General features: G+C 41.2%; 1 protein-coding gene across 2 annotated transcripts in view; it reads right to left on the bottom strand.

Moving 5' to 3' along the window:
- Positions 1-1925: 1925 nt before the first annotated feature.
- The window catches only part of LOC107306401 (neuronal acetylcholine receptor subunit alpha-7-like), a 61895-nt gene continuing 50401 nt past the window's right edge, over positions 1926-13419 (bottom strand). For both annotated transcript variants that reach the window (XM_015849523.2, XM_032441309.1), the window contains 2 exons: positions 6766-6875; positions 1926-2987 (listed from right to left, as the gene is read on the bottom strand). In XM_015849523.2, the coding sequence (XP_015705009.1) occupies positions 2466-2987; positions 6766-6875 (632 nt within the window). In that variant the 3' untranslated portion in view covers positions 1926-2465. The remainder of the gene's footprint in view (positions 2988-6765; positions 6876-13419) is intronic.

Below are 13419 nucleotides of genomic sequence, written 5' to 3'. Positions count from 1 at the left end.
ACTACCTAGCGATGCCATGAAGGGCTGTAGATCTGTATAAACAGACGATGCATCACCTTCTCCAACTGCACTTCAGTCTTCAGGAAAATCTTAAACACACTGAAACCCCATTGCTCTGCATGCACAGCAATTATTTGTTGCACCATTTCAAACTAGGTAATATTACAAATTCTGTACTGATGGCCCCCAGAAGGTAAATTGGCTGCTGGACGTCAAAAAGATCTTCCTTCCTTTCTCATCTGAATGAGTTAGCAAAAAGAAGTACCTGTTCAGTATAAGGATTGATAAACATCATACAGCAGACAGAAATTGAATTTTGGGGTATTTTTAATGTAGGCTGGCCATATGTTAGATAGTACTCTATAAACCGAGATTTTTATTTGCACTGGAGTTTATCAAATAAAAGTGATTAAAATTAGTTTTCCACTGCTGTTTTCAGACAGCTTCTGACCTCTTTCTAATTCTAAGATACACACATTTAGTTAGAAGTAGACTTATCCAACAAAACTGTGTTTCATGTAAAGAACTTGCTTTGCTTTAGAACACTAAGCTATTCTGACTGTGTGCTTTAACATTAGCTTTTATCTTTTTCTCCTGTCAGAGGAGATTACTTTCAAAAATGGAGATTTTCAAGAAAAAATATCAGTGGTCCTTGAGCAAGTGTTCCAAAGGTCATTTAGGATTCTGCATCATCAGCTGCAGAAGTAAATGAATATTTAGGCTCTTTATTTATCCATTGTCCCTGTGAGTAAAGCAGTGACTTACTTTGAGCACTTCAGCTGCAGTACAGGAGCAGAGCCTGATATAAGACTAACTCAAAACCCCAGACCAATACTGCAGTTCAGTTATTTCTGTTAGGCAAATTTCTCTAATTCCACTCTGCAAGGCCACTTTCATTAGTACAAGCTGTAAGATGGACTTCCATGGCTGTTTTGTCCTGCCGGCCCAGGAAGAGCTGCTTAGAGAAATAAAGTTATCCTGTGAAGGAGAACAAGATCTGAGAAATACAGAAAAAACTTTTAAAGAGGCTTTTACTGTAAGTCATTGTTACCCCTCTGAGCTGCATCCTGTATGAAAGAAACTGCAAGGGCACAAAAGCTATGTAAAATGGAAACCAGGCCAACTTTACCACCACCTTTTAAATGGAAATATTTGCTTCTTTTTCTTCAGTGTGGGTGATGGGAAGGACTCTTTACACAGGCACAGGAGATGTTAATTTTGGAGAACCAACACTCGGAAGGAAGATGAAAATCAGCACAAAACAACAGTAAGTTGCTTTTTACTTCAATGAAATCTCAGAAAAGTGCTGTTATCCCAGAGGAAGAAGGTGTGTCCATCAGATGGTGTCCTTCTGCAGGTTTGTGGGGACCAGATGATGAATCAAAATCACACCAAGAAAGGTACAGCTGCCACTCAGAGTAGTGAATGGAAGTGTTAAGAGGAGCGCTTTATTGCAGTTATCTTCCAGGCAAGTGACATACTAGCACTTTAAATAATAATGATGATAGCTGATACTAAACATTGCTATAAGGAAACTTAGCAAAAATAATAATAATAAAAAATAAATCTTTTACACGATCCTTTGAAAAGGGACAGTAGAAAAAGAATTTGTAAAAAAATGTTAAGGGCAGTGTAGATGATGGGGAATTAATGTGGAATCTGACCCCATGGGCATCAGAAGGAAATTTTCTACAGATGATACAAAGCTAAGATTTGGCACAAATTACATGTTGTCAACTGTGACCGAGGAGATCAGAAATATTTCAAATTCAGGTGTTAAGGAGCAGAGGTGAGTGGGGTGGAGGGTGCCACTAAAGATATACATGATTGTCATCGTGGAGAATGAATTTTCTTTCCATCCTCAACAGCCAACATTTCCTACATTAGAAGCGAACTAACAAAAGAAGTAATATGAGACACTGCACTATTAGGAGCAAACATCATCATGGTTTATTTTCTTATATGCAGTTATGCAGCATCATAAAACTGCAGAGAGATGCCTGTCAAATGTGAGAAGTAAACATCACAGCCACATTAAACAAATATGATAAAACATAAAGATACCGAAAACGACAAAATGCTGCTTCTAGTCATTAACCTATCATTTAAATTATTACAATATTTAAAAGTTCACAAAGATACAATAACACACTTACGTTGGTGTTAACTTCTAATGAATACATTGTGGATTTGGATTCTTTTCTATTTTTCATAGCAGATGACAACATAATTATGTGTGGAAGTTGTCTAGGAAATAAGTAAGAGGTCATTATTTATACTATTTAGTAACTACTATTACTAACATCAGAAATAATTATCTCCTGAAGTTAATTTTATCCCCTTCTGTGTATGTCAGCACATAAAAGTACACTTTTCTCTGTTTTGAGTTAAATTACCTAGCAATAGTACTGATGATATTCACTTTTAAGTTACCTTTCAGCTCATTGTGTTCATATCTGAAATCCTTACGTAAAGTCCTTTGAAACAGCTTCTATAAAGTTGGGAGCAGACATGAGTATAGTAAATGTGCAAATGATGGCAAAAAGGGTAAATGCAACCAGGCATAATCTGTCTATCACAGCAGCTGCAAACTTCCACTCACTGCAGATCTCTTCACCTTCATCTTGCTTCCTGAAGCGCATTGCAATGAACTGAACTTCCTCCAGTATCTTCACAATCACCGGGATGGTATCCATTAAAGCTTTTTTTTGAACGTGCTCGTTATCTTCTGGCAAGGGGCATGTAATCTTTCCACTCTTGCTTCCCAGATCGTTGTTCTGGGGGCAGCATGGATTTTCCATTGTGTGGTAGCTATAAATCATGTTGCCGTTGCTGGGCTGGTGCCCAGGTAGGACATTCATCTCTGTGTTTTTCAGGCTCGGATGGTGCTTGGAATAGCTGTATTTACAAGAAAGGGGCTTTATATTTTCCCCGGGTTTTTTCATACGTAAAAACCAAGCACACCAGTTCAGCAGAATGACACGGACCTGAAAGAAAGGAAAAACTGCATAAGGAAAGGGAAGTTTCGTCCTTTTTAGCAGTTTTTGAAACGTTTATTCACTGTTACAGTCAATATGTATGTTCTGCTGGAACAACAGCCTGCTTCACGAGCTATCTGCTTTCAAATGTAGTGGGTTTGTGTCTGTCTTCTCCCTGAGACAAACCCTTTATGGTGAACAAACAGATGTTCAAAGTCCACTTAAGGTGCGAAGCATAAGGGATGTAAAATAACAGAGCCAAAGCAATGGCCAGTGAAAGATGTTTACAGTGAGAGTTCTTCTGGTTTGCAGACATGCCATTTTCTACGAGCCTTTCTGCATCTCTCCTCCTAATGAATCATTTATTCTTCATCCTGAAGGGCTACTTCCTGTTTCCAATTATTCTGCTTTTCTTGAGGGCTTTAATCTTTCATTATTTCCTGAACAGTCACCAAACAGTGAAACAGATAACTGCAGTGCAGCAGCTTAACAAAATCCATACTGGTGTTAATTAAACTTACTTAACTACAGCTTCATCTAATATACTACGGACCGGAGGTGAAACATCACATAACAAAACAAGGTGTTAACTGGTAACAATATTTTAACCATGTTAAAATACTGGGCTAGGCAAACTTTCTGACTCAAAAATGTCAATGTGTCTGTTAGCTCTGGATGGAGGTGCTAGGTGAAAAATCTTTATTCCAAAGGAACATACTTTTCCTTTCAAGATATACAAACTGCAGAAGTGGGCACATGAGAACATAATGAGGTTCAACAAGGCCAAGTGCAGCCCAACTTGGGCTGGGGCAATCCCAGGTGTTTATACAGACTGGGGGAAGATCTCCTTGAGAGCAGCCCTGAAGAGAAGGACTTGGGGGTCCTGGTGAACAAGAAGTTCAATGGCATCAGCTGATCCAGATGTAAGTATATCCAAGTAAAACCTGAAACTCAGTGAACTGGATTTAAGTGCAGCAAAGAGCTGGAGAACTCTTGCCTTTCCCCACAGTCCCCTTTCTGCTCTGTGCTTGATCTTCCTGAATTTCTCACATACAGTGCAGTATCTTTGGTTGTTAGCAGGGGTATATTGATGGAGCAGTAATTGATGCATGTTATTATCTACTCTCAAATTGCCAATGAGCTGGACTCTCATTAGTGTGCTGTTCCACAGTGAGTGGAGTAACACAGAGACAGCAGCTCCCACTTCTCAACCAAGTAACTAAAGAAATACCTAACAGAAATGCTAACATTCCTGTCTCCTGCCTTTTCTGGTCCAAAAGCCAAACATAGGGTTCTTGAGAGATGAGAGACAAGCAAGGAAACAAAACTGCTCAATTGAGAAAAGTTTATAAATCAGGTGTGCAGGCAATGCAGTCAGTTAAACTCTACTTTTGGGGTTGCTCCCACACAAACCTGGTGACTTCTCCCAGAACTTTCCCCAGCAGCTACTTGCATTTGAACAGGAAGTAAAAATAATCCTGTAACAACATAGAGTCTGTGGAGAATAATTGGATGATAAGGATACTTGCTGAGACTGGGACTGCAGAGAAAAAAAATCAGGTGAGCTATTTCCTAGATTCTGCAGATGGTTATCTTAAAATCCTGTATGTTATTGAGCAAAAAGGTCTGTAAGGATGTATCTATAATAAAAATGTAATCTGCCTGAAATGGGTGCACAGGAAAAAATAAAAGTGGAAAATGTGCTGTGAATCTTTATGTCTGAGCCACGGCCTTTTATTGGTGGAGGAATAACACACGCTTTTGTGGCGTCAAACTCATCTCTACAAATTCGGCATTCACTTCTTTCCTCTTGAGATCCCACAGCCCTGTCAGCTTTCCTGGCCAACAGCTTCTATAGTCTACCATCTGACCTTCCCCATAGCCCCTTCTAGAATTTTTACTTCACAGTCGTGGTGGTGGTTTTTGTTTGTTTGTTTGTTCTCTTTGTGGGGTTTTTTTGTGCTTTTTTTAATGTATGCCAGTTCAGGAGTCAGGGCACTGAGTCAGGCTCCTCAGGAGTGAGAACTCATTGTACTCAGTCTTTTCATCCAACAGACAGTGGGCCTCATCAGCTCTGTGGCAAGAATCCAGAGTACACATCCAGATCTTCTTTCTCTGCAGTTTTTATCTTCGCAATTTTAGATCCTGATGTCAACAAGCACAGACCAAACGGTAGTCCCAAAACTTAGCAGCAGTGGGTAAACGTGTCCTAGACAATATACTTCAATGCATAGGTCTAAAACCACCCACCCCTTTCCTCAAGCCATTCCCCTCTGCCCCCACTTGCCTTTACATAATGCCACCAATTTCCTGTCATGGGTGTTCCTACTCACCCTCTTGGCCTGAGGGGATCTTCTGCTCTACTGTGACAGAGTGAGAGATGGCTTGCTGGATCTATGATTGTATTTAGTGTGAGCCATTGAGTCTAGGCTCCTCAGGAAGCAGAAGAAATGGTAGAATTGCTTGTGGGAGCTACTACACTGCTGCATATTTGTCCATGTGTTCACGTGCTCTAGTCTTGAAATTAAGAAGTAATTTTTAGTAAGCTTAATAGGTATTGGTCTTCTTTTTTATTTTATTTTTTTTATTTTTAATTTTGCTCTGATGCTGCAGTTTATTTTTAGAGAAGCTAAATTAGATAGCATTTCTGTTCTCAGGCTGACGCTGGTAATCATGTGACGTTTAACATCATGTCAGGGTAATTGTCTTGCGTGACAACTGTGGCAAATGAGATACTACAGGACGCTGCAGAAACAGATGCCTGTGAAACCAGGATATGCAGATGACTATATGTATCTGCTTATACTTTCATTGCTTTCTTTTTTCTTTTTTTTTCCCTTTTTTTCTTTCTTTCTTTTTTTTTTTTTTTTTTTTAAGAGCAAAGCATATCCTGCTTATTCTAAACCATTCTTTGTAAATGGAGAGAGAAAAAAGCATTGTTTTAACTTGAAAATATAAAGTAAGTAGATCTCCCTGAAATACATCTGTGAGAGGTGCCAGACCTCACTGGGGTAACAGGGTCTTCTGCTGTGGAGAAAAGAGTGTCCACATGTTAACTGCACCGAGAAGTAATCAGATAGAAGTAGACAAAATTGATTTTCCTCCCAGACCATTGGATGCAGCCTCAGCAGATGGCAGCTTCTGAGTCAGTGATGTCAGTGCAGTCAGACTGAGCTCAACCGTATTGCCTTTCTGCTGATGGTGCAATAGGAACCAGCTCCAAGCTGTGAGAAGCGTAGCCAGGTTCAGTATTCAGCACAGAGGTACTGAAGTTCCTGGTTTTCCAGAGACTCTGGGAGCCGGCTCATAACTGGTACACTTGTAAGACAGGATAAACAAATCTGTTTCCCCTCTTTCATTTTTTTCTAGGAGATCATGGCTCTGCCATTAAATATAAAAGATAATGCTGCTCCCTTCTCTGCAGACAAACTGCCCAGCAGTCTAGTGAATGTTTGTGAGGTGTCTGCTGGATAAGAAATCAAAGGTGTTGCCCACAGGGCCAGACCTTGCAAAGCAGGTGCAGAGGATAATTACTCTGCAATGAATCGATCTACCTCTGCTTAAGGTTCGAATAGAAAACCCAAATAACAGGTGCTGTTTCTAAGAGAAACCCCCATTTAGTATGTTTGTTCTCTCTCTCTAATATCAAACATAGCAGCCTAAAACATACAAGTGCATTGCCGACACTTGAGGATAATGGGGAATAACTTCTGTCCCTTGTTGGTTTGCAACACTGTCACATGTTTTCTTCAAATGCTGTTGAATATTTACTAACAAATCTACTCACCCATCTGGGCATCTTTCCTGCTTGTGGGTCATGATGGTGAAACTGCAGAACCAGCACCGTTACGACCACAGACAGACCAACAATGACCATGATGCTAGCAAAATACTGAGCTGCAAGAAGAAGGAGGATTTGGTCAGGAGAGGAGAAAAACAAAAGGCAAATAACATTCCTTGCCCTGGAGCTACATTTAAGAAGTGATGAATCTCATCCAAACATTCTCTTCTCTGATATTCCACACCTAGTGTCAGTGGACCCACAGAAAGTGTGGTTATGGCATCACCGCCTTCTGCTCCCTCATCTTGTTGCTGCCCAGAAGGGTGCACTACTCAGCACCCTCCTCAGTCCTTAAGGCTACACCTCTTGGTTTCTATGACAACACCCTTGCTGGGGTGCAAAATCAAGAAATCAAGATCTTAAACCCCAGAGCTGAGATTTGAAACTGTATCTTCTCGATGCATTTCATCCCCTGCATGCATTCTCTCATGTCAGAGATGGGGTTGGTGCACCAGGGCGTGCAGAACAATTATCCATAGGGCTAATGGCATTTTGAAGGCAGTTGCTGAAGACAGCTAAAGCAAAATACCAAGGACTATTATGTCTAGCTGTTAGAAAGAGGTGTAGGAAACCAGTGTGAACTGCAGCCTCCACCACCATCTCAGCCTGGCTCACAGAAAATGTCAGTAATCTAATAAAGACTTCAAGGCAAATTTTGTTTTTGTCCATTTTCATTTCTTAATACTGTTTCTCTTTGCCTCAGCAGCAAAAATCTTATTAATCATCTTCTACATAATAATGAGGTTCTTCCCCAAAACCAACACTACAATTGCTTCAAGAGAAAGACTTGGCTCTCCATGATACAGTGCATTTAACAGCTGAATTAGCAGGATGCTCCTGTGGGTAATGTGAATTGAGGGGTTGCTGTTGCACCTGTTATGAGAGAACACAGCCAATATCCAGGTGGAAGCACTGCAAACCATGAAGTCAGGCTTGAGAGATGCTGGCTTATCTGACTCCAGCATGCTCCATGCAAGAGAAACCTAGAAGTGCTGATACCACTGGTCTAATTACTGCTATAAATCAATAAATGCTGCAGTAAATTCCATGCACATTAGTGCCTTCAATTAGACTTTCAGGCCTGACATGTTCAATTTAGAAAGCTTTGGTTTGTATTTTTTATAGAACCTTACATACTTTGTTGTATGCGTTACATACTTTCTTGAAGTATTACGTACTTGTTGAATCTGAAAAGAGCTTTGTATGACCTCACACTCCTAAGATTCCAGGCAATGGGAACTCACAATTTAAACTCTGAGTGCCGTAAACTTGGGAACTGAGGTCAGAAAATTCTGTAGATATCTTCTAGAAAGCAGGGGGAGCAGTTCTTTCAGGAACAGACTGGGATCTGCAGCATTCCCTGTAGACAGCAGCCTTCTCTCACCCTATCCTAGTCCCACACAAGCAGGAATCAGTGAACTCTATTCTACATTTTCACTGAACTGAGTACTGCCACAGAAAATAGGAGATGCCCACCTATGACATGTGGTGCAGGAAAAAAGCAGTGTCATGACAAGTGAGCCACAGACCAGACACTAGACTTTTTTCTCCCAGTATTTTAGGATCCATCCACAAGCATACAGCAGTTACATACATAGGGCTTTGAAGCCACTGGTCTCAGAAAGTCCTGTTTCCAAGTGTGTCTGTTGGAGATAAATGTGAGTCTGATTTCACACATGCACACACACACACGCACACACACCAAAAAAAAAAACACAACAAAACCTCATCCCCTTTCATTTATACAGCAGAAGGGAAATGTTCAGCATCTCTCACTGAGCATCTTTTTGAATTCTACTTAGGAGTTCCTGGTTGCTGAGGTCTTCCCTCACATGAAGAGGCCACCCTGGAAGCTTTAACAAATCACTTCACTGTGTGCAGTGTCAGCTCTCAGATTAAGAAAAAACAATCCCAGACCATTGTGTGTGTCTGAAAGAGTATGGGATCTGGCGCTGCATGCCAGCTGCTCTGAGCACACCTGGGAAGCTTCCGACCCAGTACAAAAGGTAGCTGGCTTTTTTATTTACTCTCTCTGCCCTGTACAGCTGCCACAGGCCAGGAGATGTGAGCAGACTTGTGTTTTCAGTCCCATGGTGTACCTGATGTACAAAGTGACATTCCACAGGAATACCGAGGTCTGCTCTGGACACCACTAGATGCTCTTTGTACAATTTCAAAGCTGTTCTCTTCAGCCACTCAGTGTGAAGAGTTGTTCCAGATTCTCAATTGACCCCGCACAAACATGAAAAATGTGCTCTTCTACAGCTGACTTTCTTCCTTTTGCCGAAGGTGACATGATGTAACATGCTACCTGGACAGCTGTTTTAACATCTGGAGTTGTCAACCTCTGTCTTGTCACTGTCAGAAGTAGATCAGGTGCTGCTGTCATAGCAAATACAGATCTCATACAGCATAGGGACCCAGAAGCTCTTAAAAAAAAACACACATCAGTGACAACTACTTGTTCCTGCAGACATACTCTGACATTGCCTAGATCAAAATAATGGCAGTGACTTGCAGTTCAGAAATAGAGGAGCCTCCAGCACCATTTATGGACCTTTTGTGACATTATCCTATGTCAGAGAAGCAACATGGTTTATTTTGGAAATGATTTGTAAGATCAGCTGCTTGATTGGAACCGGATAAACTTTAAGGGCTGATTAGGAACAGGGTAAATAAAACTGAAACCCTGAGGGGCAATATGATTCCAGATGGATGCTTTGCTTTGTTGATTTTATCACTGAACACTGACTGAGAAAGCAGTATATTATCCAGATTTATTTACACACAGCTAGTCATAGGAAAAGCAGAGCTTTTCCATTGTGACCAACTACAGTGTTGCTGATTCTGTGGTATAGGTGAATGACGGTGAGTGCCATGATCAAGTATTTATAATTGTAAGTCTGGGTACTTTCCACTGCTATTCCTTCTTTTCTGGAAGCATCACTTTTTGCATCTGACATTCCGGACTGTGTCAGAGCTGCTCTAAATCAAGTCCATTCAATCATTTTGTTCTGAGGGCTTCTGGTGAACGTTCATGAAATGACAGAAATGACCCAGTGTATTTTCAGTATGAGTTATACACTGTTGTTCCCTCTGAAAATGCTCCAGGTTCATGAACTGAATCTGTGGAGGGTGCAGAAAACCTCATATCCCAGCACAAGGAATTCCAACTATCCTTTTTTCCTATGGCAGGAAGCAGGTCTCGTGCTGGGCAGACACCATCACACTCTGAAGCAGGTAATAGTTGCTCATAGGCAGAGTTTCTCTAAGAGCAGGGGGGAGAACAGGAGGTTGAGTACAGACTCCCTTAGTGCCCTACTGTTGTACACAGATAGCAAAGAGACAAGGAAGATAAGTAATCTGTAACTGGAATACACTGTGCATTCCATTAAGTCTCACCAACAGAAGAAAACAAAAGAACACTGCCAGAGTCCAGCTGGTCTTTCACAGATACAAAATGTACTTAAAGACAGAGAACTGAGGGTTAGATCTTGTGTTTCCTTCTCAGTTATGGCAACTGCAGGGGCATGGAGCAGTATTTTTAATCAGTTCTCAACCCAAACGCTATTGAAGTATAGAACCAGGCATTTGAGAAATATTTTTTTTCTGTTTTAAATAAAGTGCATCAAGATACTTAACTTTAGGAAAAGCACCATTGAACACTGCAAAGAACTGGCTGCTTTCTGTTGGATGGAAGATTCTGAGAGAAAAAACACCATCAGCAAAACTCCCATCAGGATCACGAAAGGGAGGGGAGAAAAACACTCAAAAAAAAAACAACCCAAAAAACAAAGACATAGAAAAATAAAATGGCAGCAACAGAGGACATACAAGCAGGTGACAGAAAATGTGATAAATTAATCTTATTTTCTCTTTTTAGTAAGAAACACTGATGTCTTATGCTCATAGCTTAAAACAATCTGTAACTCCTGGAGGTGGCAAAAGCACCACATTGCTTCCTTGTCTTAGCAATTTACCATCTCGTTTGCTATATGACTAACTTCAAGAAATCACCCCAAGCATCTGCTGTGAACATACAGTGTATGACCTTCATTTGTATTGTAATAACATAATGAACAGCAAGGAGGGGAGAAGACTGAAAACAAATCAGTGTAGTAGAGCCCTGAGCAGCAAATTAAGTTTTGTGGATTTAGAATAAGCAACCAGATGAAGGAGACAGAGGAAAATGCAGTAACGTTACCTAGACTGAAGCTAACTGGAGGTTTCTTTTTTTGTGTAGCATTTGATAAATCCAGGCAATGTGTCATGCATCATGACCACAGGAAATGACCATTCCTTACATCCACCCCCTTCACACACACTGTCCACTTTCAAGCACCCTCTCTAAACAAACAGCACAAACGCACTTTCTGTCACATGACTCCTATTCCAGAAAGAGCTGGAAAGAAATAATCATAAAATCACAGAATCATTAAGGCTGGAAAGAAAGCACTAGGATCATCTAATCTGACCATCTGCACACCCCCACCATGCCCACTGACCACATCCCCCAGTGCCACATCCACACAGCTCTTGAACACCTCCAGGGACAGTGACTTCACCACCAACCTGGGCAGCACCACTCTTTCTGAGAAGAAATGCTTCCTAACACTCCTCTGAGGTTTGTGGAGTTTTGGAGATATTGAGGGGGAAAAAAATCTGAAATTACTGAGAACCTCTGTTTAAGAGGATGCCACAAATTCCCAGAGATGAAAAGTCTTAATGGGAAAAATAAACCACTTGACCTGTTTCAGAAGTCTGAACACTTCATTTGAGAATTTGGCTTTTGGGCAATGTCTGATCTGAGTTCTGCAGACTGCTGGCTGGGCTGGAAGAGGGCAGCCAGCTCACAACTCACTGCAGCTTTGGTTTCAAGCTGAAGCCACCCCCTAGCTGTTTCTCTGCATGACTGTACTCTGCCACCTGGGGTCTGACCTCAGAGTCTGGTGGTTTTCTGTGAGCTTTGTGCTGACAGGAGGGTAAGCAGCCAGATGAGCAATAAGAGGGACACCAGCACAGTAAAACAGGTGGGTGCCAAGTGGGTGTAGACAGGTGAAGGAGATACTTCCTGAAGTAGGCAATTTATGTGATGATGGAAGAAGCCAGTGTCACAAAGGGTTGCTTTCTAGTGGGAAATACATCTTAATGAAGCAAGCGAGAGATATGGAGACTGTAAGTAGGGAGTTGTACTCCTATTTAAAAAAGAGAATTCAGGCATGTTTGTACTGCCTGAGGAAGAAATTGATCCTATCCTCAGATATGGTCATAAAACATTATCAAAAATGGACTCGATTGTCCAGCCCTATTAACTGGCATATCATTGTCTTTATAGACTTTTAAGACAAACAAACAGAGAAACATCATAGAAAGTTTACATCCGAAAGCCTCAAATGTAGTTCTTGAGGAAATTACCTAATCCTTGAGTTTCAGAGGACAGGTCCTGACTTTGTATGGAAGTTTTAATTGAAATAAAAGTATCTGCTTAATTTCAACTTGGTCACTGAACTGGAAAATAAGCACAGTGCAATGCACATCCATCCCTGCTTATATAATGCATTAGGCTAGATGCCATGGTCTTCAGTGGCAAAGGCTGGAAGATGTGTGAAATTCCCTTGAGATGACTGGCTTTTATCAAGTGAGACACATCTGTACACAAATGCATAGGTTTTTAGTAGCAGAAAGAGCTATTGTCATACCTGAGCTGTACCCCACAGGCTTCAAGATTTTAGCCAGTGACCAGTACATTTGGGGCAATAATTACAAGTGTGCATCATATCTGGAGCTCTCTACATTTATTTATATAATCCTTCCCCAAGTAATGAAATCCAGCTCTCTACATATTTAGAATCTTTATAAAATATTTTGAGGGGAATTAAAGCAAGTCAAAGCATGTGTGCAGCCAGACACACTGCCCATGAGGCATGGTGAACCTATACCGGGGAGGGTAAGTTTAGGACACAGCTACTGCTGTATAGTCATGGTCTGCAAGTCTTTTAAGGAGATGTACCCCAGAGCTTGCAGTGCCAGGAGGGAGCTCCAGGGTACCGAATTGAAACAAGCCTTGTGCATACAATCGGCTTGTGTTGGACTCTGGCCAAACCATTGTGTTAGTAAATGCCATGGGACTTTGTTGCTTTTAATCCAAAAGGCTGAGCGGGTTTCTGTTGCTATGGGTAGCATTTTTTTTTTTTATTTTTTTATTTTTTAAAGAAACAGAGGCATTCTAGCTCTTGTTCCGAAAGTTGGCATCACAGATGAATTTGGAGAAGGGCAGTGTGTGAGCTCTGAATTATCTTGGTACCTTACTTGGCATATATACATGCTGCTGAAAACTGGGTTTTGGAAATAGCCTTTGCCCCTAAACATGTAGGCTATTTTGGAAAAGGATGAAAGCAGTTGTGCATGCAAACCCCAGAGACAGCTGGGAAAGAGCAGAGTCCAAATGTCATCAGCCATCTACTTAGCTGGAACACCTCTGTCAGAGAAAGGGTCTGTCTTGTGGAAAAGAAAGCTCCAGCATACCTCACTCTGCAGTGCAGTGGAGCATCAGGGTCCAGATTTTGGAGGGTTCTAAGCAGCCTGCTGTTGATTCCTAGC

Source organism: Coturnix japonica, chromosome Z (genome assembly GCF_001577835.2).
Source record: "Coturnix japonica isolate 7356 chromosome Z, Coturnix japonica 2.1, whole genome shotgun sequence".
Taxonomy (NCBI): Eukaryota; Metazoa; Chordata; class Aves; order Galliformes; family Phasianidae; genus Coturnix; species Coturnix japonica.
The sequence above is the reverse complement of the archived record's forward strand: the minus strand, read 5'-3'. Positions and strand labels throughout refer to the sequence as shown.